Here is a 26,389-nt window from a genome sequence, read left to right as displayed (position 1 = left end):
GCTCTTGTGCCAAAAGTAGGTCCTGATGGCACGGTGGGATGCTGCTGTGGATCATGTGTGGAGGATGCAGCTCTCCTGGAGCCCCCACAGTGCTGTGCAGGAGCATCCCAGGATCTGTGTGGCTGCTGGGGCTGTGCATGCTGTGGGATGTGGTCCCAGGTTCATCCCTACTGCCCCCTACCACCTCCAGCAGCCTTGGGAGCATCATGGTGTTGTCTCCTGGGGCTCCAGGGCTGGTGGCTCCTTCCCATTGTATTTCCCATGCCTGGAGGTGCTGATCTGTCATGTCAGACTCCACATATGTTTTCACAGGCTGCACATTTGGGGCTCTGAGGTTTTGGAAAGCCCCTGCGGGTGTCGGGGGACTCCCAGCTGCTGTCATCTGTGGGACGTGTCCCGAGACTGGAGCAGCTTGGAGACACAGATCACAGCTCTGGATTTACAGACAGCCCTTGGGGAGCTGTGACCCAGCGTGCTGGGAGTGAGAGCTTCCTAACTCAGCCCTGGGAGAGCTGACAGAGCTCAGCACACACACACCCCCACAAAAGCCTGCTCTGGGATGGACATGGTGCTTTCAGTTGAGCAGGAGCACTTGGCTCCTTTCCCAAAAGATGCCACTGCAGCTCCCATGCGTGTCCGGCCCCAGCAGGACTTTCACCGAGGCAGGACGCTGCCCTTCCTCCCAGGAAGGCGCAGGGTGTGTGCTCCACAGCCAGGAAGGGAAACTGAAGGAAGAGACAAAGCAGAGCTGGGATCCTTCAGCCCTGGGCAGCCCTTGGTGGAACCGACCCGCGGTGTCTGCCGCAGCTGTGTGCCGTGCTCTGCCCTCACTGCCCGGGCAGGGCTGTCCTGATGCAGCTCAGCCTCCTGGGTCAAGCAGATCCAGGGGTTTTGAGGCTTAGCTCCACTTGCAGTTGTGTCCTGTCAGGCCTGGGGCTGTGCTGATGCTCTGCTTGCTGCTGCAGGGAGGGATGCTGGTGCTCTGTGCCCAGCTTTGGGCTGCTCACACAGCTGGGAGAGCAAGCAGCAGGTGAAGCTCCAGCCTGTTTGACTTTCCACCTCAGTCAGCAGTGCAGCACCAGGAGCACCCAGGGGGACCAGCTGCAGACCCCGCTGTGCTAGCAGGGTGCCCCTCCACCCTGAGCTCAGCACCTCAACCCCTTCCCTTCACCTTGTCTTTGCAGGGGATGTGCTCTTCCAGATGGCAGAGGTGCACAGGCAGATCCAGAACCAGCTGGAGGAGATGGTGAGTGTCACCGCTCAGATGAGCTGGGGGCTCTGTCCACAGCTCCATGTTGCAGCCACACACAATGGTTTCACCTGTCCCATATGGGTGACACCAGCCCCTCTGAAGTGGATTTGCTGAACTGCTAAGTGTCTGGTCTGCTTGAGCATCTGCTTCTGCCCTGCTGGGTGTCTGTCTGTCCCTCGCTGCTGCCAGCCTATGCTCTGTGTGCCCAGACCCCCTCCTCTGCCTGCTCCTCAGGCAGGCTTTGCCAGCCCTCACCAAGGAACCCTGTTTTCTTTCCTCCTGCAGCTCAAATCCTTCCACAATGAGCTCCTGACGCAGCTGGAGCAGAAGGTGGAGCTGGACTCCAGATACCTGAGTGTGAGTTACGGACTCGTGCCCAGAACCGGGCATCTCCGCATCTCCCATCCCTGCTGCCGGGCTCCCCCCTCACCCTGCTCCCTGCCTGGGGATTGTTGTGCCCCTGGTTACAGATGGGGCACGGCCCATCACACACAGAACAGCATTCTCCCTGCTCTCAGGCTATTGCCACCCCTGTTTTGGAGGATGTCCCTTCTCCCAATGGCCCAGGGATGGGGTGGGGGTGGTCTGCTTGCTTCCACCAGCCCTCGGGAGTGGGAGCCACAGCTGAGGTGGGGGTCCAGGCACTCAGAGCTTTCTCCCATCACATCCAGGCTGCGCTGAAAAAATACCAGACAGAGCAAAGGAGCAAAGGGGACTCACTCGACAAGTGCCAGGCTGAGCTGAAGAAGCTTCGGAAGAAGAGTCAAGGCAGCAAAAACCCCCAGAAGTACTCAGACAAGGAGCTGCAGGTAGGACCCTGGGAATGGGCAGGGGGGCTGTGAGCATCTCCCTCTTCTGCAGGGCAGCCGAGGCTCTGGTGAGGCTGGCTCTGGTGAGGCTGGCTCTGGTGAGGCTGGCTTTGGCGGTCTGACTCTCACAAGCATTTAGAGAAGGGCTTGTGGTTTTCTTTAGAGGAACTGGCAGAAGGGGGGAGCGTGTGTGGAGTGGGAAGTGTGGATAGGGAGGGGGTGGCAGCCTGTTGATGGGGAGCAGGTTGGTCTCATGGCCACCCCCACGGAGGACAGTGCGGAGGGGGATGCTGCGAGCTCTGCTGCAGCGGATGTGATGGTGACAACTGACCCTGCCCAAGCCACCACTCCGCGCTCCTGGTTGCTGAATGAACCCCCAAAGATTGTGACTCCGTGTTGTGCCAGATCCATCTCCCTCTGGGTGCTGTTTTGCTTAAATATTTTCGGTGCCTGCTGCCAGGGTGCCCCTTCCCCCAGCTCGCCGGGGCGGCAGCGGCGGCGGCGCGGGCTGGGGGTGGCTGCGCTGAATCACTGCGGTGTGATCGTGGTGTGGGCTCACTCGCCCACCATGTGCCGTTTGCTAATCGAATCCTGGCTGTGTGGGGCTGGGGTCCCTCATGGCACTGCTGGGATGGTTTGTGCTGTGCCCCTGGGCTCGTTTTACCAGTTGGAGTGTTGGGATTCCATATGGAGAAGGGGAGTCAGGGCCAGGGTCTTGCTGAAGAGCATCTGGGGTGCATCCCCAGCCACATCGAGGGGCTGTGGCACCCTGGTTACAGTGGGGTTCAGAGGAGTCGGTGTTCTCCAAAGCCTGCAACCTTCAGGTCTTGCTTTGCCCAGGGCATGGCTGAACATGGCAGAACTTGGCAAGTGATTGATGGACCTTTGTGCAAACCTCCTCCAGCTGAATGCCGGACAGTGCCACTTGGGATAGGGCTGTGGAATGATTGTGGCTGCTCCAGCTGAAAGCTGGGCACTGCCACTCAGGACAGGACTGCTAAATGGTTGCAGCATGGGTAGAGCCTTGAAAAGGGGAAGGTTAATTCTGGGGCTGTAAATTACCTAGACTCATGTCTGAGGCCTGAGGGCAGGCATCGTACTGGGACCAGGGGGTAACTGGGGTGCTGTGAGGCTGGTAATGCATCCAGGACTGTCCCCTTCTGCTGAAGGGGGTTTAAACACCCCTGGCACCTCACTCGCCAGGGCTGCGTACGGGGTGGCAGGCAGTTCCCCTGGCAGGCAGTTCCCCTGAAGGTTTTACTGGGGAAGTGACGTTCTTAATTGCACTAAAACAGGGGAAATCCTGTCATTCCCAGAGGTGTGACTTGGAGTAAGCAGGGAAGGAAAGAAACGGCCTCCCCGGCTCCCGTTCCAAGCCGTGGTGCCTTGCACCGAGCTCGTGCTTGTTTGCAGCCCCTTGAGTGCCCAGACCAGTGTATCCTGTGTGCTGAGATGGGGGCTGGTACATTTGTGAGAGCCAAGCAGCTGAAACCTCTTCTGAGCCCTGGCACCTCCACAAGCACCCTGGCTCCAAAATTCCTGCTGAGCGAGCAGAGCCCTGTTAGGCAACGAGTTGCAGCGTGGGGAGCCTGGGGAGCCAAACCTCTGCTCTTCCCCCGCCTGTGAAAGATGCTGATAGGGATGACAGAGCAAAACTGCTCCCAGAGCCACCCCTCTCCTGCCAAAACCCCTCGGGCTGCTGCTGCCACCACACTGGGATCCCCACCCCACACCTCGAGTCGGAGGAGGGGGGTGACCCATCCATCCATCCATCGTGGTGATGGGCTCTGTCTGGCGGCGGTCGGGCTCTCCTGCTGTGATGTGGCAGGGATGGGGTAGTCATCCCCATGTGCTGGGCAGGGAAACAGGATCAGGCTTTCCTTCCCTTAATCTTTCAGCAGTGAGTATTTAGGAAGCGCTTATCTCTGCAAAAGCCTTACGATGGCTTTTGAGCTTAAAGTGCTATGAGACTGCTCGTCTGCTCGCTGCTTTGCCTTTTTTTTTTCCCTTCCCTAGATCAAAACACGAAGTTTATTTGCTGAGTTCAGGCAATTGGGGCAGTTTTCCCTCTGCTGTCTGCTGGCTGCAGTGCTGGTGTTTCATTTGGGGGGAAGAAAAGGGTGGTTTGGACCACTTTTGGTGCTGTTCTTACCTTTATTTGGGCATCAGAGAGCAGGGGGACTGCTGCAAGCGTGGGTCCAGCCCAGAGCTGTGAGGAGGGAGCCTTGTGTGGGGCTTAGTGAGACCAGAGCTATGGAGGGGAGCACTGCAGGGCTTTGCTCCACAAAAATCCTGCTCTCCCAGCTTAAAATGGAGAACCACAGAGTTCTCCAGGGAGCTGCTGCGTGTGGTTTAGTTTGTTTCTCTTGGCCCAGGGCCACCCCTGTGGTGACTTGTAAAACCCCCCTGGTGTCCTCTGAGGATGCTGCCCGAGGCACCGCGTGATGCTTGCAGGGAAGCTGCGGGCTTCATCAGGCTGGTGCCTGAGGACTGCAGATGGATCGGACGAGTGGCTGGGGCTCTTCTAATGGGCTGTTGTGGATTGCTTGTACTGGGAGAAGCTGCTGTTGATGGGAACATCCCAGTAGCTGCATCAGTCATCTCCTTCAATAAAGCAATAACATCTTGCTCTCCTCCTGAACTCGTCCACTTAGTGGGGGTTGTCTGGCAGGGCTGGAGTGCTCTGGCATCATCCCTGCTCGTGTTTAATGCTGCAGGAAGTGGGATTGCTCCTTTCTGCCTTCCCACCACTTGTTGAGTGACTGCATTGAGTGCCTTGCTCCGTGGGGCAGCTCGGGGATGCAGCTTCTGGAACTCTGTCTTGCTCTGTGTAGTGACAGGAGCTTTGGGGATGCTCCAGGTCTGGGTTGCTGGGTGGCAGGGAACAACCCTCACCAGGGTATCGCCGTGGTTCAGGCTCTGCTGGAGTGGTCAGCAAGCCCAGAAAAGAGCCCAAACATCTCCCCTGTGACTCTTCAATTCTGATTTTCCTCCTTTATAAAGCAGGAAGAAATGTGGGTGTTCAACAGGCGCTGCTCATACTGATCACCCACAGGGCTGGTGAGAGGAGCTTTGGGAATGGGGGTGTCAGGAGGTGTGCTGAGGGGGAGATGGCAGCACGATGCTCACAGACACTGGCAGGAGGCTCCTGCTGAGCTTCCTTGGCTTTGTACTGGGAGCCCATCCGGGCTGTCCATGAGTCCCACATTGCCCAGCCACTGCCTCTCACACTTGTTTTGTGGGGTTTAATAGGGGAGGACGGGCACCACAGGATTAAAATGGCTGAGGATTTAGAACACCTCGTGGTTCGCAGGAGAGGCGACACACTTAAAAGCAGCTCGAAGTGCAATTAGGCTGCAGGAGTGATGTGTTGCAGCAGGGAGGGTTTTCCCCCATCTCTAAAGCTTTGTCTGTCATGGTCAAGAGGGATGCTGTGGTGATGGGATGCTCCTGCTGCATGTCACAGTGAAACCAGGCTTTTTATTCCTTATGAATCAGTGCAGAGCTTTCGTTAGGCACGAGCACTGGAGGCTGAGCTGGCTGTAACTGCCTCAGCTGCTCAGCTACAGAGTGTCAGAGATTTTCGTTCCCTGTGTTGGAAGCCCCAGGAGAACGAAGCGATTCCATTCCCTGTGTGTCTTCTACCCAGGGGGAAAACCACGTTAAGATTAAGCAGTGGCCAAAGGAGCTGAACTGCTGTAACTTCGTTAGCCGCTGGTTACGATCGAGCCCTGAAATCGAGGTCGTGATGGGTTTAGGGCCTTGATTGAATCAGCAGCTCCCGATGAAGTTACCTTGGCTCGAGCTATTTATCAGATCATATTAACGCTGCCAGCAATTGGATTTCTCCACCGGGCTGAGGCGATGCTGCTGCCTGTAATTCACCCTAAATAGCGAAGCTGGAGCCGGCCGTTTGTGCCTGACCTGGCTGGAAGGACTTTGGGCACGGTGAGCAGCCGTGACTGTACCTGCAGAGGGGGTGGAGAAAGCTCCAGGTTCCTCCTAACCCCTGCAAAGCCAGGCTTAGCTGAGCTGGGGGTGATGGGCTAAGCTCAGCTCCTGCCCTGATGTGCTTGTCCGTGCCTTCTCCTGCAGGAATCTTTAGCATGAAATACCTCTGTGACACAACTCAGGGGGGCTTTAGAAACTTTGTAATTGAGGCCTCCTTTTGCTATTCCCACCAGGATGAATTAATTTTAGGTGTAGGTCAGGAAGCTCTAGCTGATGGGGGGGGTGCACAAACCAGGTTACAAGGGCTTATGTCAAAGTCAAATACAAAGAATTACGTAAAACTCAGGGGCTGCATGTAACACTCTGGGTCTTGTCAGGCATTGAGCTGTGTTAGGCTGCATGTCCAAGCCCAGAGAATAAATCAGTGGGTGCAGGGAAGGGAAATGCTGGGTGGGAGCTGGATCAGGGCTTGGGGCTGAGCCACTCCAGTCACAACAGCGTCTGTGTGTCCTGACTCCGAGTACCAGCCCCGGTGTTCATGCTGCTCGGTTCGTGCCCGTCGTGTCAGGACTTTGGGGAGAGCTCATCCCTTCTTGGGACCCGTCTGCTGAAGTGGCTGTTTCAGGCTTGATGGTTTGTGGGTGCTGATGAAAGAGAGAAGGAAACTCTGTCCCCATCACAGGCTGGTTGAGGTTGGAGGAACCTCTGGAGATCCCTCAGTGCCAACCCCCCCAGAGCAGCATCCCCTCGAGCAGGCTGCACAGGACAGCTTCCAGCATCACAGGGTGGAATGTCTCCAGAGATGGAGGGAGACTCCCCAACCTCTCTGGGCAGCCTGGCCCAGGGCTCTGCCACCCTCACAGCAAAGAAGTTCCTCCTCAGGGTTAGGGGGAACTTCCTCTGCTCCAGTTTGTACCCACGGCCCCTTGTCCTGTCCCTGGGCACCCTGAACACCGTCTGACCTGTTCTCCTGAGCACACCCCTCGAGGGTTTCTCAGCATCGAGAAGACCCCTCTCTGCATCAGAGATGTTCTGGTCCCTTCAGCATCCCCTCTCCCTGTCCTTCCCACCCTGGGGAGCCTGGCACCACTCACTTCCAGTGGCCAGGGAGGGTTTGCTCAGCCCCGGTGCCTGGCTGGCAGCATCCCTTCCCCCCAGCTCTGGCACAGGGTTTTCTGGGGGGGTTTCCTGAAGCCATCCCTACCCATCTGTAAGCAGCTGCTACAAAGGTGCCAAATGAAATCTTTAAATGTCTTTTCCTCTGGGTTGAGGTGCCTCAAATGTCTCTTCTGGAGAGCTGGGGGTCTCAGGCCCTATGCCTGCGTGGGTCAGGGCTCGTGGCTGATGAGCATCTGGGTACCAAACCCTGTGCATGGAGCTGCTGCTCCGGGGCGTCCCCGAACTGAGGGAGCAGCTGACGGTGGAGCCCCCGCACAGCCGGTTGCGGGAGCCGCTCGCCTGCTGCTCTGGGTGGTTTATGTAACGTCACATGTGTGCGGATGGAGCGGTGACAGGAGGCGGCTGACGCCCCGGCGAACAGATGTGTGAGACGGGGCAGCGTGAGGAGCGGAGACAGCCCTTCCCCGGGGAGGGGAGGGAGCCTGGCATCCTCAGGCAGGGTGGCTGCTGGGGTCGTGCTCCCCCCAAGACCCCTCTGTATGTTATTTCACCCTTGATCCCCATCGGTGCCTGCATCCCTGAGGAGGCTTTTGGTCGTGGGGTGATGGAGCGGCCGGTGGGCAGCACAGCCAGAGATGCCGGTATTTGAGCAAGATGGGAGGGGTTTGTCTTCCCCCCACCCCCAGGCATCCCCTGGCTCTGCGGTGCTGCTTTGGCCATGCAAGAGGCAGCGATGTGCATCCCGGCTCCCGTGGTGATCCAGGTCTGGGTGCTCTCTGCTGCAGGAGAGCCTGTTGTTTCGTTTGCCCCGTTCCAGGAGAGGTCAGGTTGTCCTGTTTCCCAGCTCTGGTCTGCTTCCCAGCTGTGTCTGCTGGGAGTGCTGCCCACAGCCTGGATGCAGCATCGCTCTGCCCAGCTCAAACTGCCCAACCCGGTGACACCCGGGGGTGATGGTGGGGGCTGGAGGTGGCTGTTGGTGTCTTCCCCGAGGATGCTCTGGGGTCTGCTGGTTTCCACACAAGGAGCAAATTCTGGGCAGAAGGAAAAGCTGTCTCCTTCCCCAGGAGCTGTCAGGGCTGAGCATCCCCAAGGCTTCTTGTTCCCCCCAGTGTAGCCATTTGCTGGGGCAGGCTTTCAGCTGATTTTTTCTTGAAACTATTCTCAGCTTAGATGCTCTTCCTCTGTTAATCAGCCTAACTTCTTTCTTCTTTTATCCCATTGCTTTCTAATCATTCTCCCTTGCAGTTCCCCAAACAAATCCTCCCTTCTCATGGTGTTTGCTGCCTCCAGGTGCATTTCAGCCTGTTGCATCCTTCTGGCACCACTCCACCCTCTCCCTTCCCCTCTCCCCTTTCTCTTTTCAGTGCTGGTCCTGACCTGTCCCTCCCTGGCACTATCCTCTCCCCACTCTGCACCTCTCCTGATGCCAGTGGGAAGCATGCCCACTGTGAGCTGTGTTACTGGCTCTCCAGCCACGTCGCTGTGCCCACTGTGGGCAGGTGGTGAGCCCAAAGGCAGCTCTTCTGGCTTCGGCTGTCACTTCCCTGTTGTCCCCACTGCTGGTCCTGTGCTCAGCCTGTGTTACAGGCAGTGGCCATCACATCCTATCACTGATAAAGACCCGTAGAGATGATTTCTGTGGCAATGAGCATGCCCTTGGGTCGTGCTCCTGACAGCCTTGCACATCCTTGGGCAGAACAGTTGGGACTAACCCCTTCCCTGTAAGGATGGGTGGTTATTAGTGGCCTGGCTGAAGTTAGGTAACGATGCTGTTTCACCTGCTCTGGCTGCACTGGAGGCAGCGTGTGCTTGATAAGAACTCTGGTCATGACACTTCTCAGATGCTGCTTCATCCCCACCAGCCTAAGCTGTCAGATTCGGCGCTGGGAGGGTGGCAGCCCCTGCCTGCCCTGGCTTCTCTGTGCCAGGGTGACAGCAGCTGCTCCTCAGGCTGGAGCATCTTGTTTCCTCCTTCACGTTTCCTTGTTTGTAGAACCCAGACCGGTTTGGGTGGGAAGGGCCCTCAGCCCCACCAGTGCCACCCTGCCATGGGCAGGGACACCCCCAGGGTGCCCCAAGCCCCCACCCAACCCACCTTGAACCTTGCCAGGTATCCAGGGGCAGACCCAGCTTTCCTGGGCACCCTGTACCAGGGCCTCCCCCCTCCTCAGGAAGGATTTCTGCCTCCTGGCTCCTCTCCATCACCCTCCTGCAGCTGAAGGCCATTCCCTTGGGCCTGGCCCTCCCTACCCTTGGCACCGACCCCTCTCCAGCTCTCATTGTTCCCCATTTCCAGGGACCCCTTGCTCCAGCCTTGCTCACCTGCCCCAGGCATTGGGCAGCCCAGAGGGGCTGAGCTGGGGGGTGTGTGGCTGACCAGGCTCTCCAGCCCTGGCACTGCCACCTCCCTGCAGCGGGCAGCAGCTCCCACCCCAGAGCCACAGCAGCATCTTAAACCAGACCCTTTTCCCATGAGCTGACATTGCTAATTAGGTCAGCAGCTCCTGGTGACTTGGAAGTGGATGTGTTCGGGTCGGGGAGGGGGGGCATGGGGGAGTTATTTGAGGCCTCTCCAACCTAGAAACCCAGAAAAGGTTTCTGGAGCTGTTGGGCTCTGGCACGTGCTCTGGCTCTCGGTGCGGCTGTGACCGCTGGCTGGCTCCCTGCCCCTTGGTGCTTGGGTCACAGATGGGTTTTGGGGTGGTTTTTCTTCCTCCAATCTTTTTTTTTTTTTATTATTCAGACAAAGCTTAAAATGCAAATTTAAAGCTGACAGCCCTAAATAGAGGTCTGAATTGAAGGTGCAAGTTGGTTTGTGCTCGTTGGTGTGGTCCTGGAGAGGATGCTGCGGAGCCCGGGCACACTGAGGCTGGTAGGGGGCACCCACCTGCCCCTCCCTTGTGCTGTCAGGCTGTGCCAAGCAGAGACAAGTGTTTAGCTGGGGCTTGTGATGCAGGGAGGCTGCAGGATCCACCCTCAATCCCTGGGGAAAGCCTGATGGGGCCCCTGGCCACAGGTGACCCCTCACCAGTTGAACCTGGTGCTTCTCAATGGGAGATCACACATCGTGCTTTGCATGGTGCTTCCCCCCTGCTCCCCCCCACCCCGTGCATCCAGCATAGCAAGGGTTGTGTTTAAATTGCCTTTGGAAGCCCATTGTCATCCCAAGCAAACTGTCTGGGGAAAGGGGGAGCATTGCTCACCATTTTGTGGAAGAAATCAAGGCTGGGAATAAATCAATGGCACATCAGGCTTATTTACATAAAGCGTGTAAAGCGCTGAGAAAACTAAATTTAGAGTGTAGGCTCAGCCTGCAAACCAACATGTTCCAACAGGCTGCAGCCCCTGAGACAAGCCTTTCCTTCCCAAAATCCCTACAAGCACACTCGTGATCTGGGGCTGTAAGCAGGGCTGTAAGCTGGGCTTTAACTTGCAGGTTTAAGTTGTGATTTAAAAAAACCCAAGGTTGAGAAAATAAGGAAGAATTTCCCTGGCTGGCAGGGAGGTGTGTGCAGGAGGGGAGCTGACTGTCCCCATCTGTGGCTGCATCCGTCCCCAGGCTGGTTCTTGCAAACCTGGGGCTGGTCCTTGTGCTACTGAACTAAATTAGGTGGATCTGGGCTCGTTTCACTCCTTGCTGTCCCTTTCTTGGTGGCCCACTTAATAAATTAAGTAGGATGAGTGTAGGGCATCGGGGTCCATGCAATTTTGGGTGTTGTCAGGGTCGTGCTTTCCACCCTGAGGGGCTCTGTGGGTGGGAGAGCATCACCCCGCTGCTTCCCTTGGGATGGGAGGGAAGGGGGAGAACTACTTGGGAGCTGCATAGGGCTCACAGGGCTCTGTCTGTAGCCGGGGTGCAATGGAGGGCTCGGGACACTGGACCCTGGGGAACTGAGGGGTCTCCAGGCTGGCGCTGGAGCATCCTTCCCACCCTGCTCCCCAGCCCTGCTCCCCAGCACCGCTGCCAGGCTGACGCCTCTGGGCTCTGTCCCTGTGCTGTTCCTGGGACTAATAATACTCGTGAGGAGGCGGCGTGTTCGGCAGCGCCTCTGTCCCGAGCCCACTCCGGGGAGCGATGCTTTCTCCCAGCACATCCTCCCACAGCCGCCTGCTCCCGCTCGCCCAACGGCCCCACAACACGTGCCCGGGGCTGCTGCTACCTCTGCCCTGTGTCGTACCAGCACCCCTACCTTAGTGCCTGCTGCTGCCACGGCTCTCCTGGTGTCTCCCCTGGCCCCCATCCAGCTCTGTTCTCCTGGCAGCTTCACCCAGGGGGTGATGCAGACACCCCTGTTACTTCTGCTCTGTGCACCGTGCCCTCAGCTCAGTTACCTTCTGCTCCTAAATGGGGTTTGGCATTTTGGGGGAGGGGTGGTGGTGGAAATATCTCTGAAACAGGATTGAGAGACGGGGTTTTATCCATTTCTCACCCCATCTTTCCCCAACCTGTGTTGATGGGGAGAAAAACCAACCCAGTTGGGTCCAGCATGAGCCCGGCGCGGGGCTCGCTCTTGTGGGAGGATGCTCCAAAAGGTGGGTGGGAGCAGCAGGAGCTCCAGCTCTGACATAAACCCCCTTTGAAGTCTGGGATGTTGCTTAATCTCACCGCTGTTGTTGAGGTTTGCTTCGTTTTATGTGCCTGCTAATAAATATTGTAGCGTGCTAAAAATAACGGCTAAACATGAAGGAAGAAGTAAAACTGCTCCAGGCCCTGAATTTCCCTTTTCCTTCCCTTCTCAGAGAAGCTCAGGCTTCCTGAAACAGGTTGAGTAATACAGGGGCTCGTGCTTGGTCAGGGCTTTTTGGTGTGGTGCTGCCATCCCAGGGAAGAGCCGGGGGCAAAGGAGGTGTGGTGGGTGGGAGATGGTGCTCGTGAAGGTTTGGTGGCTGCTCCGGGCAGAGGAGAGGATGGAGGGGGACAGAGCGTGGCCCTGCCAGGGGGCTGGGGATGCCCTGTGGCCTCTGGCTCAGGGATGCTGATGGTCTTGGCCCCAGACGTTGCTCTGAAGCCCTCCCCTGTGCCACGTTTGCAGTGCACACATCAGCCTGAGCAGCCTGGTTGCCCCAGCCCAGCCCTGGGGTGCTGCTTCCATGTTCCATACGGCATTGGCACTCGTAGGTAGAGCAGGTGCCAGCAGAGCAGCCGGTGCTGCTGCCACATCTGCCATACCTCTGCACAGTGCTGCCCTGGCACGCAGCATCAAGGAATGGCCACCCTGGCAGTGCCCTTGCTGTGCCAGCGTGCCCGTGTCCCCAGCAAAAGCAACCTGGAAGCTGCCAGTAGCTTTAGCGTTGCCGATGGCCGTGTGCCTTGCAGGGGTGCGTGTCCCACCGCCATGGCCCCTGGCTCTCAGCAGCACGGGGATTCGGCACAGGCAGCGGTGGAGGTGCTGGAGGCGTCTCAGCAGTCTGTGGGCAGGGGGCTGGGAGGGGGGCTATTGCCAGCCCCAGCAATGGGTACAACCTCCCCAGCCTCTGCCGACGAGCTTGGGCGCCCGTTTGGTGAGAGGGCGGCTGCACGCGGTTGGTACAGCTCGTCCCGCCGCCCGCGCGGCTCCCGGCCCACGTGCTGAGTCAGCGCTCCTGCGTGGGGTTGGGGGGGGTGGGGTTGAGGGGGGCTCTGATGAGTAAGGGCAGGTTGGAGGGTGCTGTACAGGCGCACGTGTGCGTGTCCTGTGCTGGGGGGGTGGGGCAGGACCCTTGCTGGCCCCCATGGCCGCACCACTGACCCCTCTCCGGAGGATGCTGCAGCATCACCTGCCCTGCATACGGAGGGGCGAGAGCTGGGTGGGCAAAGCAGTGATGGTGACCACCCCTCTGCTCCTCTTTGTGTTGTAGTACATCGAAGCCATCAGCAACAAGCAAGGTGAGCTGGAAAACTACGTCTCCGATGGCTACAAGACAGCTCTCACGGAAGAGAGGAGACGGTTCTGCTTCCTGGTAGAGAAACAGTGTGCAGTAGCCAAGAGCGCAATCACCTACCACGCCAAGGTGAGTCAGCTTCACCACAGCTGCCGGGCTGCGGGTCCCGGGCTACCCTGTCTCTGAGTGGATGCTCCTACCCCAGGCTGCTGCCCGTCGAGCTGGTTGGTACCCTGAGAGGCTCCCTGGCACCCCCCCCTGCCTTACTTAGTGAAGGGTTAAACTGGGATTAAACTGCTGCTCCAAGCCCTCTCTTGCCTGTTCCCAAGCAGCCTGGGCCAGAAGCTGGAGCTGCTGCCTGTCAGCCTGGGGATCCACGGCACCCTGTGCCGGGCTGGAGCAGGATCCATCTGGATGAGGGCTGGGAACGCCGGTGCTGCTCCCACAGCCTTGTGCTCCCATTCTGGTTGTTCCCCACCACCACCACCCCCCGTTGCTCCCAGCACCCATCTGTCGCCGCTGCGCTTGGCACTGGGGAGCAGGAGAAGGAGTTTGGATTAGTCAGCGCTGTCCTTGCGCTGCAGGCTGGATCGATGCTCAGCATATGTGAGCTCCTCCTGTGTGGGGAGGGGGGGAAATCCCCCCCCAGAATTTGGGGGTCAGTTGGGCGATGGCACCTGCGGTGTGGCTGTGGCACAGTGAACCTCAAGTCTTCATGCAGTGGGGAGGGTGATGCTGCAAGTGAGACTCAGCAGGCAACTCATCCAGAGCGCAGTGGGACGTGGGCATCCAGCCCCTCACCAGCCCTGCAGCCGGCATGGGCATCGCTGGCTAAAATTGCCGTCCTGCGGCTGCCGGAGGAGGGTGGCAGCAGCCACAGACTGGGTAGCAGGGCTGTGCTGCAGCTGGAGCCAGTGGCTGGCAGTGGGGAAATGTTCTGGGGCTCTGAAATTGGCTTTAGGTGGGGGTTGATATGTGGACACTATTTATGAGGCTGCGTGGAGGCATCGGGTCCCCGACTGCCCCGCGGGCAAGTTAGGCATCAGGCTTACCAGAGCCACAGCTCCCACAATGCGTTTCCCAGGGGGCTGGGGGGCTGCTAGGGGCTTGGTTGGGGAATGACCTGGGGTGCCTCGGGGCATCTCCTCCTTTTGCAAGTCATGCCGTGGGACACATGCTTGTGTGGCACAGGTGAATGAGGGCAAGTTCTGCTCCATCCCTTGGGCTCCCCCATGTCTCAGAGCATGGCAGCGGGTGGCTGCAGGTTCCGGAACAGTGAGGGTCAGCAGCTGGGTGCTGCTGGGGCTGAGCAGCCCTAAACAAGATGCCCATCACTTGGGACCTGGGCAATGAAGAAGAAGGTGGGGAGGTGAATTAACATCTCCTTCCCTCCTCTCCATTTTTCATTGCTCCTTCCTGGCTCAGCTGCCCTCGGAGCACTAAGTCCCCGTCTCTTTTCTCCTCTGTGCCATGCCCAGTGTCATCAGTCGGGCTTGTGGCCAGTGCCAGGCCAGCTCTGGGTGCGTGCAGTGCTGCCAGGGGAGGGATGTGGAGCTGGGAGGGCTGTCCCATGTCCCTGTGTCCTCATGCCTTGCTTTTCTCTGTTGCAGGGGAAGGAGATGCTGACGCAGAAGCTGCCGCTGTGGCAGCAATCCTGCTCAGATCCCAACAAGATCCCGGACCGCGCAATACAGCTGATGCAGCAGATGGCTGCCAGCAGCAATGGCACCATTATGCCCAGCCCTCTGTCTACTTCCAAATCCAACCTCATCATCTCTGACCCCATCCCTGGTGCCAAACCCCTCCCTGTCCCCCCGGAGCTGGCACCTTTTGTGGGAGTAAGTATCTCAGTGGTGGAAGCTGCCCTGCCCTTCCGCACAGAGCTGGAGGACGAGCCCAGTGTCACCGGTGTCCTCCGCAAGTTGCCTTTGGTGATGGGCTGTCATCGATGGGCAGCTCTGTGTGTGTCACCCTGGGATGTGGGAAGGAGCCTGGCAAGGAGATGGGCAGCTCATCCCGCCAGGGATGTGGGAGCTTCTGGGGAAGGGGGGGTTGGGGAACCCCCAAAGCTGGACTCATCTGGTCAGGCTGGTGGTCCCAAAGCTGTAGGGCTGAGCCAGGGTACCCCAGTAACCAGGGGAGAAGATGCTTGGAGTGACCCATGGGATGAAAGACCCTTCAGAAAAGCATTTATCATGTCATCCCCCTTGATGTGGGAGCACGAGCTGAGCAGTAGAGCTCAGGAGGGATTTATCAGGTGGATTTTCTACTGCTTGGAGCAATCAAATACTATAGAGGTGATCCTACTGCTCCCACCCCCCGCCCAGAGCAGTTTGTGTCAGTGGGGAACTAAACCCAACAGGCTGAAGCTCTGGTCTGCTGCGAGCTGCCTTCCCAGGAGCTGCAGCGGGATGCATTAACAGAGCCATCCCCCCTCTCCCCCCTCCCTCTCCTCTCTCCGTAGCGCATGTCGGCGCAGGAGGCCATGCCAGTGATGAACGGAGTCTCAGGCCCAGACAGTGACGGGTACAACCACTGGTCTGAGATGAAGCCAGCACAGCCCAAATCTTTATCTCCTCCCCAGCCTCAGAAGCAGCTGAGTGACTCTTACTCCAACACACTCCCAGTTCGCAAAAACGTGCCGCCGAAAAACAGCTACGCATCAGGTGAGGCTCCATCCTGCCCGCCTCCGCGCCGGGCTGCGGTGGTCGGGGTCATCGGGGATGATGGTGCTGGTGCTGGGACAGTGACCAGCCACACCTCTCTGGCATCAGCTGCTCGTGCCTCTGGATCTAGGCTTAGGAAACAAGTGGAGCCAGGCTCTGCCGTGGGTTCGTGGGTGGCTGGGTGGGACTTCAGCCCACGCACAGCATTCCCAGGGGAAAAATTCCAAGGGATCTCACCCTGGGAGGCTGTTCCCTTGGTGGGGGCGATGCCAAGAGCAGAGGGGAAGGTCTGAGACATGCTGAAGGGCGCTGGGGTCTAGGTGGGGTTTAGGGGTTCAGGACTTGGGGCACTCCTCGGTCCCTGTCTCCCACCAGCTGAAAACAAGACGCTGCCACGCTCCAGCTCCATGGCTGCAGGGCTCGAGAGGAACGGCAGGACGAGGGTGCAGGCCATTTTCTCTCACGCTGCTGGAGATAACAGCACCCTCCTGAGCTTCAAGGAGGGTGACCTCATCACGCTGCTGGTGCCAGAGGCCAGGGACGGCTGGCACTACGGAGAGAGCGAGAAAACAAAAATGTGAGTGCCACGGCTGCAGCCCAGGCTGGATCCTCCAGGAATAACCCCAGGTTTGGCTTCATCCCTTTGCCTTTGCCTTTCAGGAGGGGCTGGTTTCCTTTCTCCTACACGCGGGTCCTCGACAGTGACGGCAGCGAGCGGGTCCACACGAGGTAGGTGCATCATCGCCATCGCGGGTTGCGCTGGGTGTCCCTCCCAGGACAGGCTGTGGGCTCAGGGTGGCAACACTGAGGATCATGTGTGTCCTTAGGAATAACCTCCACATGAGGGGGGGATAGCTGGTTTTTTGGGGGGGTGGTGTTTGACTGTGGGATCTCCAGGTGCCCTCTGGTCCATGTTGTGTCCTTAGGAATAACCTCAGCATGGGCGGGTGGTAGCTGGGGTTTTTTGGGGGTAGGGGGTGGGGGAGTGTTGGCTGTGGGGTCCCCCACTGCAGATGGACAGCCTGGGTGGGCCGGTGCTGACACCTCTGCTTTGTGTCTGTGTGTCCATCCCCCAGCCTGCAGCAAGGGAAGAGCAGCAGCACTGGCAACCTCCTGGACAAGGATGACATCGCCATCCCACCGCCCGACTACGGCATGGCTTCCCAAGCCTTCCCGGCACAAGGTGTCAACACCTTCAAGCAGAGGCCATACAGCGTGGCCATGCCCGCCTTCTCCCAGGTGAGTTGGGGTGAAGGGAGCAGCTGGGGCTTCTTTCCTCTCCAGGATCAGGGTTGAGGGGGACTTCTTACAAACGGGAGATGCTTGAGCCCTGCACGGGGTGCTGGGTGTCTGCAGAGTCTCTGTCCCACCCGTGGATTTAAAGCAGGAGGGTGGTAAAACCACATGAAAGCATCTTCTCAGTCTCAGTGTGGTGTGGAGGTGAAGGAGGGCTGCTCTCCAACCTGTCTTCGTTGTTTGTAGGACTACCTATTGCCCTACGGTTGTGCAATTAAAGACTATTCCAGTGGCCTCTGCCAACCGCCCTCCGCTCACTACAAGCCTTACACTAGGTCAACGGCTGTAAGTCCAAACGCGCGCAATGTTTCCCTTGGGATTTACAGGCAGTTGGCCGGTTTTTGCCCGATGACCCACGTGCCTTGCCCAGGGCCTCTCTCCTGGGGAGAAGGGATGGGGATGTGGGGAGGCAGCAGGAGAGGAGAGCAGAGGAGCAGCTGGTTTGGCTCACCTGGGTGGAACGGGCAAGGCACAGGGAACGAAGGGCACAAAAAAGGCACTGTAAACCCCCAAAGGACAACACTTGCTGACTCCATGGGAGCCTCCCACCAGAAACAAGCCGGTAGCAGGCAGCTGGAAGCGTTTTCTCTGGCCGATTCAAGCCGGTGATGGTCCCGTACGGATGCTGGAGTGAGCGTGGGGAGCTGGGGCAAACCCTGGCCATTGTCTGAAGGGAGCTCAGGGCTTCTGGAATGGTGCATCAGGAAGGATGGTGAGGTCAGCACAGCCTGGGAGCTGCTGGCATGGCAGGGCTTCCCTGCCAGGAGGAGCTTGGTGGAATGAGCTGCCTTGGCTTCCCTGGAGAGCTCGGCCATGCTGGAGGAGTGGGAGAGGACGAGGAAGGGGAAAGGATAAGGAGGGGGAGAGCTGGTCATGCAGCACCCAACCTGTGCTCTCTGGAGTAGGGTACTCCAGAGAGGCGGCAGCTCCAGCTGGGTCCATCCGTCTCGGCAGGGAATGGGACAGGAGCACAGCTCCTTGCTGTTCGCTGCTGGATTTGGGGCTTCGTGATTAGGGAACATGGGTCTCTGACTCCTGCTCTTTCCTGGAGCAGTCATGGAGCAGCTCTGAGGCTGTATCCCAGGGCAGGTCCTTGCCCAGGCAGCGATGTCCCCAAGCCCAGTCCCCATGCGGTCCTTCCCTTCTGCAAATGACAACCGGTACTGGCTGAAGGAGAAAATGATCCAAAACCCTGTGGGTTTCTGGTGGGAGTTGATACGGACACGTCTCTCCACCCAGCATTCCGACCTGTCCGATCCCTTGCCGAGTGTCTCACATCTTGAAGGCAGCTGGAGCCCCATACCACGGGGCCGCGTAGAGCAAACCGGGGCTCTCCCAGCTTTCCCCTATCTTGCTCAATAACATCCTGCTCCAAAGAGAGTGCTGCTGCCATCTAAATCCCATTCCAGTCATCTCCATCTCTTTCCTCTCCAAATGCATTGGTGCTGGGTCCCAATGCACTTTGGTCCATTCACCGAACCCCTCCGGCAGCACCTGAGCGGGTGCAGCCCACCTCCCCCACCCCTCACGTGCTTCCTCCCCTCCTCTCCACAGGGTCTCGACGACTATGGGACGCGGTCTGTCAGCAGGTAAGACTCAAACTTCCTCTCACCTTACCTGAAAGCGAACGGTCGGTGTTGGCTCTGGGGGAAGCCGTGGTGCCGTGTCCCCCGCGGTCATCCCTGCGCCATGGGACTCTCCGGGGGACAGGCAGGGGATGGGATGGGATGGGATGTGGCGTTGTGGGGCGGGGGGATCTTGAATGTGGAGGCAACCCAGCGGCTGTCATGAAGGGCAGGTCCCAGGGGCAGCCCTTGTGTCCCCAACTTCATGGGGGCACGTGCTCCTCTGAGAGCATCGAGTCTGCTCACCCTTCTCTGGGCTCATGCCCAGATAGTGAAGCTACGGAGAGCCTGTGCTTTTGGGGCAGGGGGCTTTTCCCAACCTTGGAGCTGCCCCATCTCACTCTTGGGGATAAACCCCCAACCCACGGGCTGAACACACAGCGGTGATGGGCAGGGTTTGGGGGTGCTGCCACCAGTCCCCAAACCGGGGTGCTGGGCTCCTGGGCACGGTGCTGCCTCTCGGCACGCGGTCCCTGGCAGTCTCCTGTGCTTTGTTCCGCAGCGGCAGCAGCAGTTTGGTATCAACGGTGTGAGGACACCTTGGCTCGCGGTGGCCCCTTGCTGCTTGGAAGAGCTTTCTGCTTCTTTCCCCCCCCTTCCCTCTTTTTCTTTTCCTCCTTTCCCCCCCCCCTCCCCACCACCTCGTTTTTCTCTTCCTCTACTTCTTTTTGGATTTTAAACTCTTTCGTGATCTTCAAGGAAACCATGGTGCTTCTCCACCCCTCCCTGGTGTTCACAGTGCCCTTGTTTCTGGAGCCTTCTCAGAGCAGAAACTGCCGCTCGGTCGGTCTGTGCTCGCTTTCAAGCAGCCTGGATGCAGTTTACACGTTAGTTTGGGACCCGGTTTTTGTACTCCCCTGTTGAATGTTAGCGATGCACTATCCCTTCTTCCGGGGAGGGGGGGCTGAGCTCCAGCCACCTCGCACGAGCCTGGACTAAACTTCCCAGACCGGAACAAAATATGCATGGCCTATGGTGTCCGTACTGTTACCGAGCATCCGGGATGCCTGTGCCCGGGATGCCATTCCCAGGGTGGGGGTGGGGGGAAGCAGCAGCCCCCCCATGGCCCGATCCGCTTCCATCCAAGCGCCCACAGTGGTGGCTTTGGGAGAAGCGGATGGAGCAGAGCTCCCACCCCCGGGGAAAGGGCTGCTTCTCGGCTGGGGTCCCGCCGGCTGTGGGGCGCAGCTGGCAGCACCTCCTCACCCCCCTGGAAGGGTTACTCCTGGTTGTTTTATAAATACATATATATATATTTTTTGTAGCAAGGTATTGTTACCTCACGTTAGCGCTGGGAGCTGGTGCGGAGCCATCCAAGGATGCGCTCGCACCCCAAAACCGGGCTTGAGTGAGGCAGCTCCCCCACCCCCTTTCCTGCTGTGTTGGGGGCTTGGCAGCACCCAGGGGTCTCTCCTGGGGGTCCCACTCTGTCAGTGGAGCCCGTCCATGCCCCTTCAGTGCCCGTGGCAGTCTCCACCACAAAGCTGTAATGCGCTTTCCTTTTTCTGGTGTGACTTTGGGAGCCGCTTACACCGCCGGGTTACTGGGACGTTGCGGCAATACGGACACACAGACACACACACACAGACAGACACATGGACAAGTCTTTGTTTTATACACTGGCCTATGGGCATATTGTACCCAGACCCTCCTGCATCCGTGTCCTAATTTTGCTAAAGATTTTTATCCTGGGATATTTTGTGCTGAATGACCGAATGTAGAGCGGGGCAGGGAGAGGGGGTGTTGGGGAGGGGGGGGCGAAGGAAATCCCAGCCTAGCAAAGCCTGTATGGAGATTGTAAAGCACTGGAAACCCTTTTTTTTTAAAGGCAGAGAGAAATGTGCCCTGTACTTGAGTTATTGTTTGAATAAAAGTTTTATTTATTGCATTGAGCTGGGCCTTGGTGTCTCTTTCGGCTGCCGTTGCCTGTGCGCTGCCCATCCCTGCCTGTGCTGCACGTCACCATGCCTTGGGGGTCTTTTTCCCCATCCCTTTGGCATTAGGGTGACAATGGGGAGACCCCAGGGGTGCTGCCTGCCAGTGCTCAGCCCCCGCAGCCTTTAAACAGCTTTGCTGAGCGGGAGCAGCTAAAACTGTTTAAGGACCAGGTCTCCCCCTCCCCTGCATCTCCAGGGGATGCTGCTGCCGCTTGCTGCATGCCGAGGCTGCGGCTGCGCTTTCCCAGCCACGGCGGCACTGGGAAAGCAGCGATGGCTGGGGCAGGGGGGGAAGGAAGCTGCCCCCCTCCCTTCCGCCCGGGCTCTCCCTCCGCAGGTGGTTCCCAGTGCCCTGGCTTGGCCGTGCCCTTCCTTCCCCTCCTTGCAGGGAGCCCACGGGCAGCACCAGCAACTCAATAAACATGACTTTTCCTCCTCTTTTTCTCCCTTCTCCCTCCTGCTTCCTCTTGGCCGGAGGCTCTGGCGTCGTGCGGTGCGGCCGGCCGGGCCCTCACGCCCGCGGGGGCAGCCGCTGGCTCACAGCCGGGTTCCTCTCCTTAACCAACACCTTCTGTTCCCATCAAGGGGCCGGAGTGTATCCCGGTGTCCTCCAACCTGCCTTCTGTTTCCCTTGCAGCCCTGATGTTGAAGTGGCCAGGTTTTGAGGTGCCCCTGCCCATAGTTAGTAAGTTTTCGGACTCGGGGTGTGTGGGGGGAGCCAAGCCCTGGGTGTGCTGGTGCTGGGGCAGGGGGTGACGGCCGGGGGGGGCTGCGTGGGGACGGTGCCACCGCTCTGCTTTCTCCCCTGCACTTGGCCGAGCGCGTCTCCCCCTCCCCTCGGTCACCCTTTGGCCCTGGCCTGGTTGCAAGAAGCTCCTGGTCTCACCGCTCGGCATCTGCACGGCTCCTTGTGCCACCGCCGTGCCGGGCAGCTCCCGGGGCCGTTGCGCTGCTGCTCCTGCTCCCACCGCTTCTCCTGCTCCCTGTAACCACCTCGTTTGGTTGTAGGTCTGGGATCTTCACCGTCCCACCAGCACTCAGTCGCTGCACCACCATCCCAAGCCCTTTCCTGTGGGGATGGAGAGCTGATCCATGCTAACGTCAAGTTCTTTTTTTTGAGCAGCTTCTTTTGCTTGTAGATCACCCTGGGGATGCAGCTCGGGAGCCCCTCGCACCGGCTGTGGCCCAAGGTCAGGGCTGGAGGACCGTCCCCAGGAGCAGACCCCCCCCCCTTACTGGTGTTGCAGAGCCCTGGAGAGCCCTTTCCCTATTTCTCTTTGATCCTTGAGCTGGTTTTCCTGCAGCCGGTGGAGCTGCAGCTCCTGTCCCCATGGCTCCTGTCCCCATGGCTCTTCTCTGCCAGAACAAGAATAGTTAAATAATAACCCCTGGTGACTCATCAAAGCAACCTTTCCTCTCCCTCCGGTCCTGAGAATCTATTTTGGCATCCTGGGGAGGGGGGGGTGGGAAGGTGATCTAAGGATCTGCATTAATTAGGTGGGAAATTAATTACCCTATTTTTTAAGCAAAAAGCCATTTATCTCCTGAGGAAAGCAAAAGCATGCGTGGAGAGGTGAGGGATGGTGGTGGGGGAGGCAGCAACTGCCCTTCCTGGGAGGCTGGGTGCACCAACCCTCTTCCTCCTGCCCAGGGGCAGGGGGCTGGGGCTATCCCTGAGCTGGTCAGTGCCAGGTGCAGGGGGGGAGCTGGCAGCCCCACGCTCCTGTTTGTCCCCCTGTGGGGCTGTGCCTTCCTAGGGGCTGGGGGCTGAGTGGTGTCACTGCTGGGGGTGCATGGCCATGGACTCTGTTGTGGGAAGGAGAGGGTCCCTGGGCATTGCTTGGGAGGCTGCAGGGGCTTGGGAGCTGCAGGGGTGCTCCGCAGCTCCCCTTGGTCCTGGTGCGGGTTTGGACCTGCTGGCTCAGGCCAGGTGCCCCCTCCAGACTTCCCTCCCACCCCGAGGGGACATGGGGACCTTCCTGGGGGCAGGTAAGGGTGTTCTCCGTGTCACAGCAGCTCCCAACCTCACTGGGGACACCCCAGGCAGGTAATATCACTGCTCAGGGCTGTGGGACACCTCAGGCCTTTGTGGGGTGGGCCAAGGCTGGTGAGCCAGGGCATGATGCTTGGCCTTGCCTGGGCACCCTTCCTCTCCCCACACTCTGCCTTGCCAACGTGGCTTCTCTGCAGGCTTCCTGGCACTGCACGGCACTGTGAGCTCTGCTCTGGCCCATGCATTCCCCAGGAGATGGGGTGCAGGCAGCTGTAACCCCCCCATAGCAGCACAGGGCAGAGCTGGGTGATCTCAGAGTGCTCCCACATGCAGGACCAGTGTGGGGCACTGGAGCATCATCTCCTCCAGCCCCAGCCTGGAGGCAGGATGGCGCAGCCCTTGCTGGCACAGCTCTTGTCCCCAGTGCAGCTTTGACTGGAGACAAGCAGAGGACCAAGGGCAGAGCAGCTCCAGCTTAGCCCCTTCCCCAGGTTGAGGGGCCAGGGCTTGGGGGCTCAGGCTCAGCCTCTGCAGCAAAAGCTTTTCCGGGTCTCGCCCCATCCTTGCAACCCCCCCTGCTGCCACCATCCCTCCTGCTAAACTCTGCCTTCCTCTTCCTCTGCAGAAACCCCTTTGCCAACGTCCAGCTGAAGCCAACGGTGACGAACGACCGCTCGGCTCCGCTCATCAGCTGATCCCGGATCGCTGGCACCCACCGTGCCGCACCGTGCCGCGCGGCCCTCGCCACCGCCTCCTCGTCTCCGGCTTTCCAGGACTTCCATTTTTAGGCAGAGTTTATTTAATCCTGCTGCTTTGAAAGCCAAAGGCTAAAGCTAGTGCCCTAGTTCTCTCTCTTCTCTAGTCCCAGCTTATTCCTCTCGGTGCCAGAGGATTAAACCGCTGCCTTTGCCTGTGCAGAACAGCGTGATGCCAGCCCCCCCATCCCTCCACACCCCCTCCCAGCATGTCCCAGAGCTGGGTTTGCTTCTTGGCTGGGAGAACGGCCTGGGCTGGAGAGCAGCTCTGCCTTGGGTACGTGGGGTGGAGGGGACACGCTCCCCCAGCGCGGCTGGGAAGGACCCCGGGACAGGCAGGGTAGCCCAGATCCCCTGTGCAAGCCAAGGTAGGGGGGAGAATGGGAGAAGCTCCCAGGCTCCTGCAAGACCCCCCCATGCTCTGCTCACCCACCCTGGGCTGGGCTGGGGATGGGGATGGGGACACCTCCAGTGCCAGAGCTCCTGCGGCGCTGGGTCTCTGCCCACAGAAGGGCATCACGGTACCACTGTACGATACGTGCTGGGTTAACAACCCCTCTTTGGGACGTGAGGGCTCTGTTTAAGTGTGCCTTGGGGTGCCGCGGCGAAGGGTGCTCCCCTCAAACAGGCTCTCACGTCCAGACCTCAGGCTTGGCTGTCTGCGCTTCCTCTATAACTAGGGCTGCATGAGAGAGAGAGAGAGATAGAGATAAAAATATATATATAGAAATATATACACGTGCACAGGGACGCTCGCTACGCTTACTGCTGTGCCCCAGGGAGCTGGTGCTCCGGCCATGCCCGCTGCTGCACCCCGAGCTGACGCTGGGAGTGGGGGAAACACCATCCCTGCTCTGGGAACAGGGAGAAGAGGCAGGATCCGTGTCTCCCATTGGTGAGGGGTGTATGCCAGACAGCACTTTGGGGGGGTGGAGGGGCAGCGCCCCCAGAGGGGGTTTTTTTTTTTGGCCTTTTCCATTGTATTTGCCATGTGGTGCCACAGCCCGGTCACCCCCTCGAGCACCCCCCCCCAGAGGGGAGGGGTCGCTGTCTGTGTGGTGCCAGGGCTCTTTCCCAGGCAGGTCTGATGGTGCGTTGCTGCCATATCCCCGCTGATGGTTTCTATGGACTGGGTTTGCTGGTCGTTGTTGCTTCTTCCTCTCCCCAGGCTGCACAGATGGATTGGGGGGGGGGGGGGGAGCAGATTGGGCAGGGGCTGAGGAGAAGGGCTCCTCTGCAGTGGGTGGGAGAGGGCTGGGAGGCTCACACCCCAGGGAGGGGGCAGGCCTGGGGTGCCCTCACTGTTGTCCTCTTCCAGTCCCATGCTGGGGGCTGCTGCTCCCCCTGGGACCCCTGGGCAACCACCCTGGGTTCCAGACAGCCCCTCCCCCCCAGGTTGAGGGGTGGGGGGGGGGCCTTCACTGCACCTCCTGGCTCGGTGGCACCTGCAAGAAGTAACCTGAAATAATTTTTTAATGAGAAAAAAATAAGAAGAAGTAATTTATGAGCAGCAACATTCCCTGCCACCGCTCCCACCTCCCCAGCTCCTTGGGCCAGAGGCAGCTGCCTGGCCCTGGAGCATCGTTGGTCTTGGTCCCCACAGCCCTGGTGTCCCATCACACACCCCCCCCAACGCTGGTGGGGGCAGAGCTGGCAGCTGCCTGCGTGCTGGGCAATGATCTGGGCAGCAACTGGCTTTAAGATATTTTAAAAACTTTATTATTGGCCCGATGAGATTTGACACACATGCTGGGAGCTGTATGGAAATCAGCACTGATAAAAAATACAGCAGTTATGACCCGTATTGATAAAATAGACGATGTAATAATAGCCTTTCTATTAAAAAAAATACCCAAGACACAGCTCTGGCCTCATGCTGCCCTCCCGAGACAGGGCCCTGCGGCGCCATAGACCAAACCCCGGCTCGGCGGGGGGCAAGGGTGGGGGGAGGAGGGGGGTCAGGACCAGCATCCCACTACACTGGGGGAACTGGGGGGGGGGGTGGGTGTGTGGGGAGAGGATTGGACCAGCCCCTTACAATGCAAGGAGGGTGGTGATGAGGGAGGCAGCGGGGGGGGGTGCTGTGAGAAGGACAATCCCTCCCCACCCCACCCCCCCCCCGCCCCCCACCATCTTTCCCAGGCACAGCCTGCACCCGGTGACACCCCCCCCATCTGCAGAGTGTTCACAAAGAGCTTGCAAAAGTGGGGAGGGGCAGGGGGGGGGGTTTACAGCCCGAGTGGGGCTTCAATCAAACACTTCCCTAAAGCACTAATTGCCATCAGGACTAACCGACTCGCTGCTGCATGGGGGGGAATTGGGGGGGGGGGAAGGGGGTTATGGGGCAGGCACAGCCACTCAGGAGTTTGGGACTGATGCTGGGGACCCCCTGAATTCCCACTCCGTCCTGAGGCTGGTATGGGGTGGGTGAAGGGCGTGGGGGGGGATTAGTACAGCAAGGCCTGTGCCCAGCACCGGGCTGGACTAGGCCTCGCCGCCACACCAGGGGTGTGCCAAGCTGGGGAGGGGTTTGTCCTGTGGTACTGTGGAGTAGACACACACACACACACCCCCACACACACACCCACACACACCCACACACACACACAGACCCCCCCCAACTCCTGGCAGCTGCCCTGTCCCCTGTGGGTGCACACACAAACGTATCTGTGCACAAGCACATGTGCCCTGGCCCCACACGCGTGGGGCAGTGGGAGTCAGCTGGGGCTGCAGGACAAGGGGCTGGGGGGGGGTCAAAGGGAGGGAGGGGTGGGGGGGGGCGGGGGGAGTGTGGGGGGGGTTGCATTTCTCACCTCAGGGTTTGGTCTATAGACCCTAAAGGCACCAGCCCTGATTTCAAGGTTTCGCTCATCTCCGCTTACTTCCATTCCCCTCTGGAAGCTGGAATTGCACAGTTATCCTAAGCCTCGAATGAAGTCAAACAAACCAACGGAAAAAAAACCAGAACAAAGAACCGCGAGCGCCCCCCACCGACCCCCCCCAACCCCCCCCCCCACTGCCCCCCCCACCCCCCCAATTTGTTACATCTCTTTGGCAGCAATAACTTAAAAATTGCGTCAATGGGGGGGGGGGGGGGTGAGTTGACAGAGTTTTCTGGCCAGGG

At 59.0% G+C, this 26,389-nt stretch overlaps 1 protein-coding gene across 1 annotated transcript in view; it reads left to right on the top strand.

The window, feature by feature from the left end:
- The window catches only part of BAIAP2 (BAR/IMD domain containing adaptor protein 2), a gene marked incomplete at its 3' end in the record, with an annotated part of 31,321 nt that extends 8,116 nt beyond the window's left edge, over nt 1–23,205 (top strand). Inside the window, exons 2-12 of the mRNA XM_084273379.1 lie at nt 1,185–1,246; nt 1,538–1,609; nt 1,924–2,061; nt 12,970–13,122; nt 14,604–14,831; nt 15,458–15,659; nt 16,035–16,236; nt 16,320–16,388; nt 16,736–16,898; nt 18,510–18,544; nt 23,136–23,205. Coding sequence (XP_084129505.1) covers nt 1,185–1,246; nt 1,538–1,609; nt 1,924–2,061; nt 12,970–13,122; nt 14,604–14,831; nt 15,458–15,659; nt 16,035–16,236; nt 16,320–16,388; nt 16,736–16,898; nt 18,510–18,544; nt 23,136–23,205 — 1,394 coding nt within the window. The remainder of the gene's footprint in view (nt 1–1,184; nt 1,247–1,537; nt 1,610–1,923; nt 2,062–12,969; nt 13,123–14,603; nt 14,832–15,457; nt 15,660–16,034; nt 16,237–16,319; nt 16,389–16,735; nt 16,899–18,509; nt 18,545–23,135) is intronic.
- Nucleotides 23,206–26,389: the final 3,184 nt, after the last annotated feature.

The sequence above is a fragment of the Gallinula chloropus genome (genome assembly GCF_964237585.1).
Source record: "Gallinula chloropus genome assembly, chromosome: 20".
Taxonomy (NCBI): domain Eukaryota; kingdom Metazoa; phylum Chordata; class Aves; order Gruiformes; family Rallidae; genus Gallinula; species Gallinula chloropus.
This window is presented reverse-complemented; position numbering and strand designations above follow the sequence as displayed.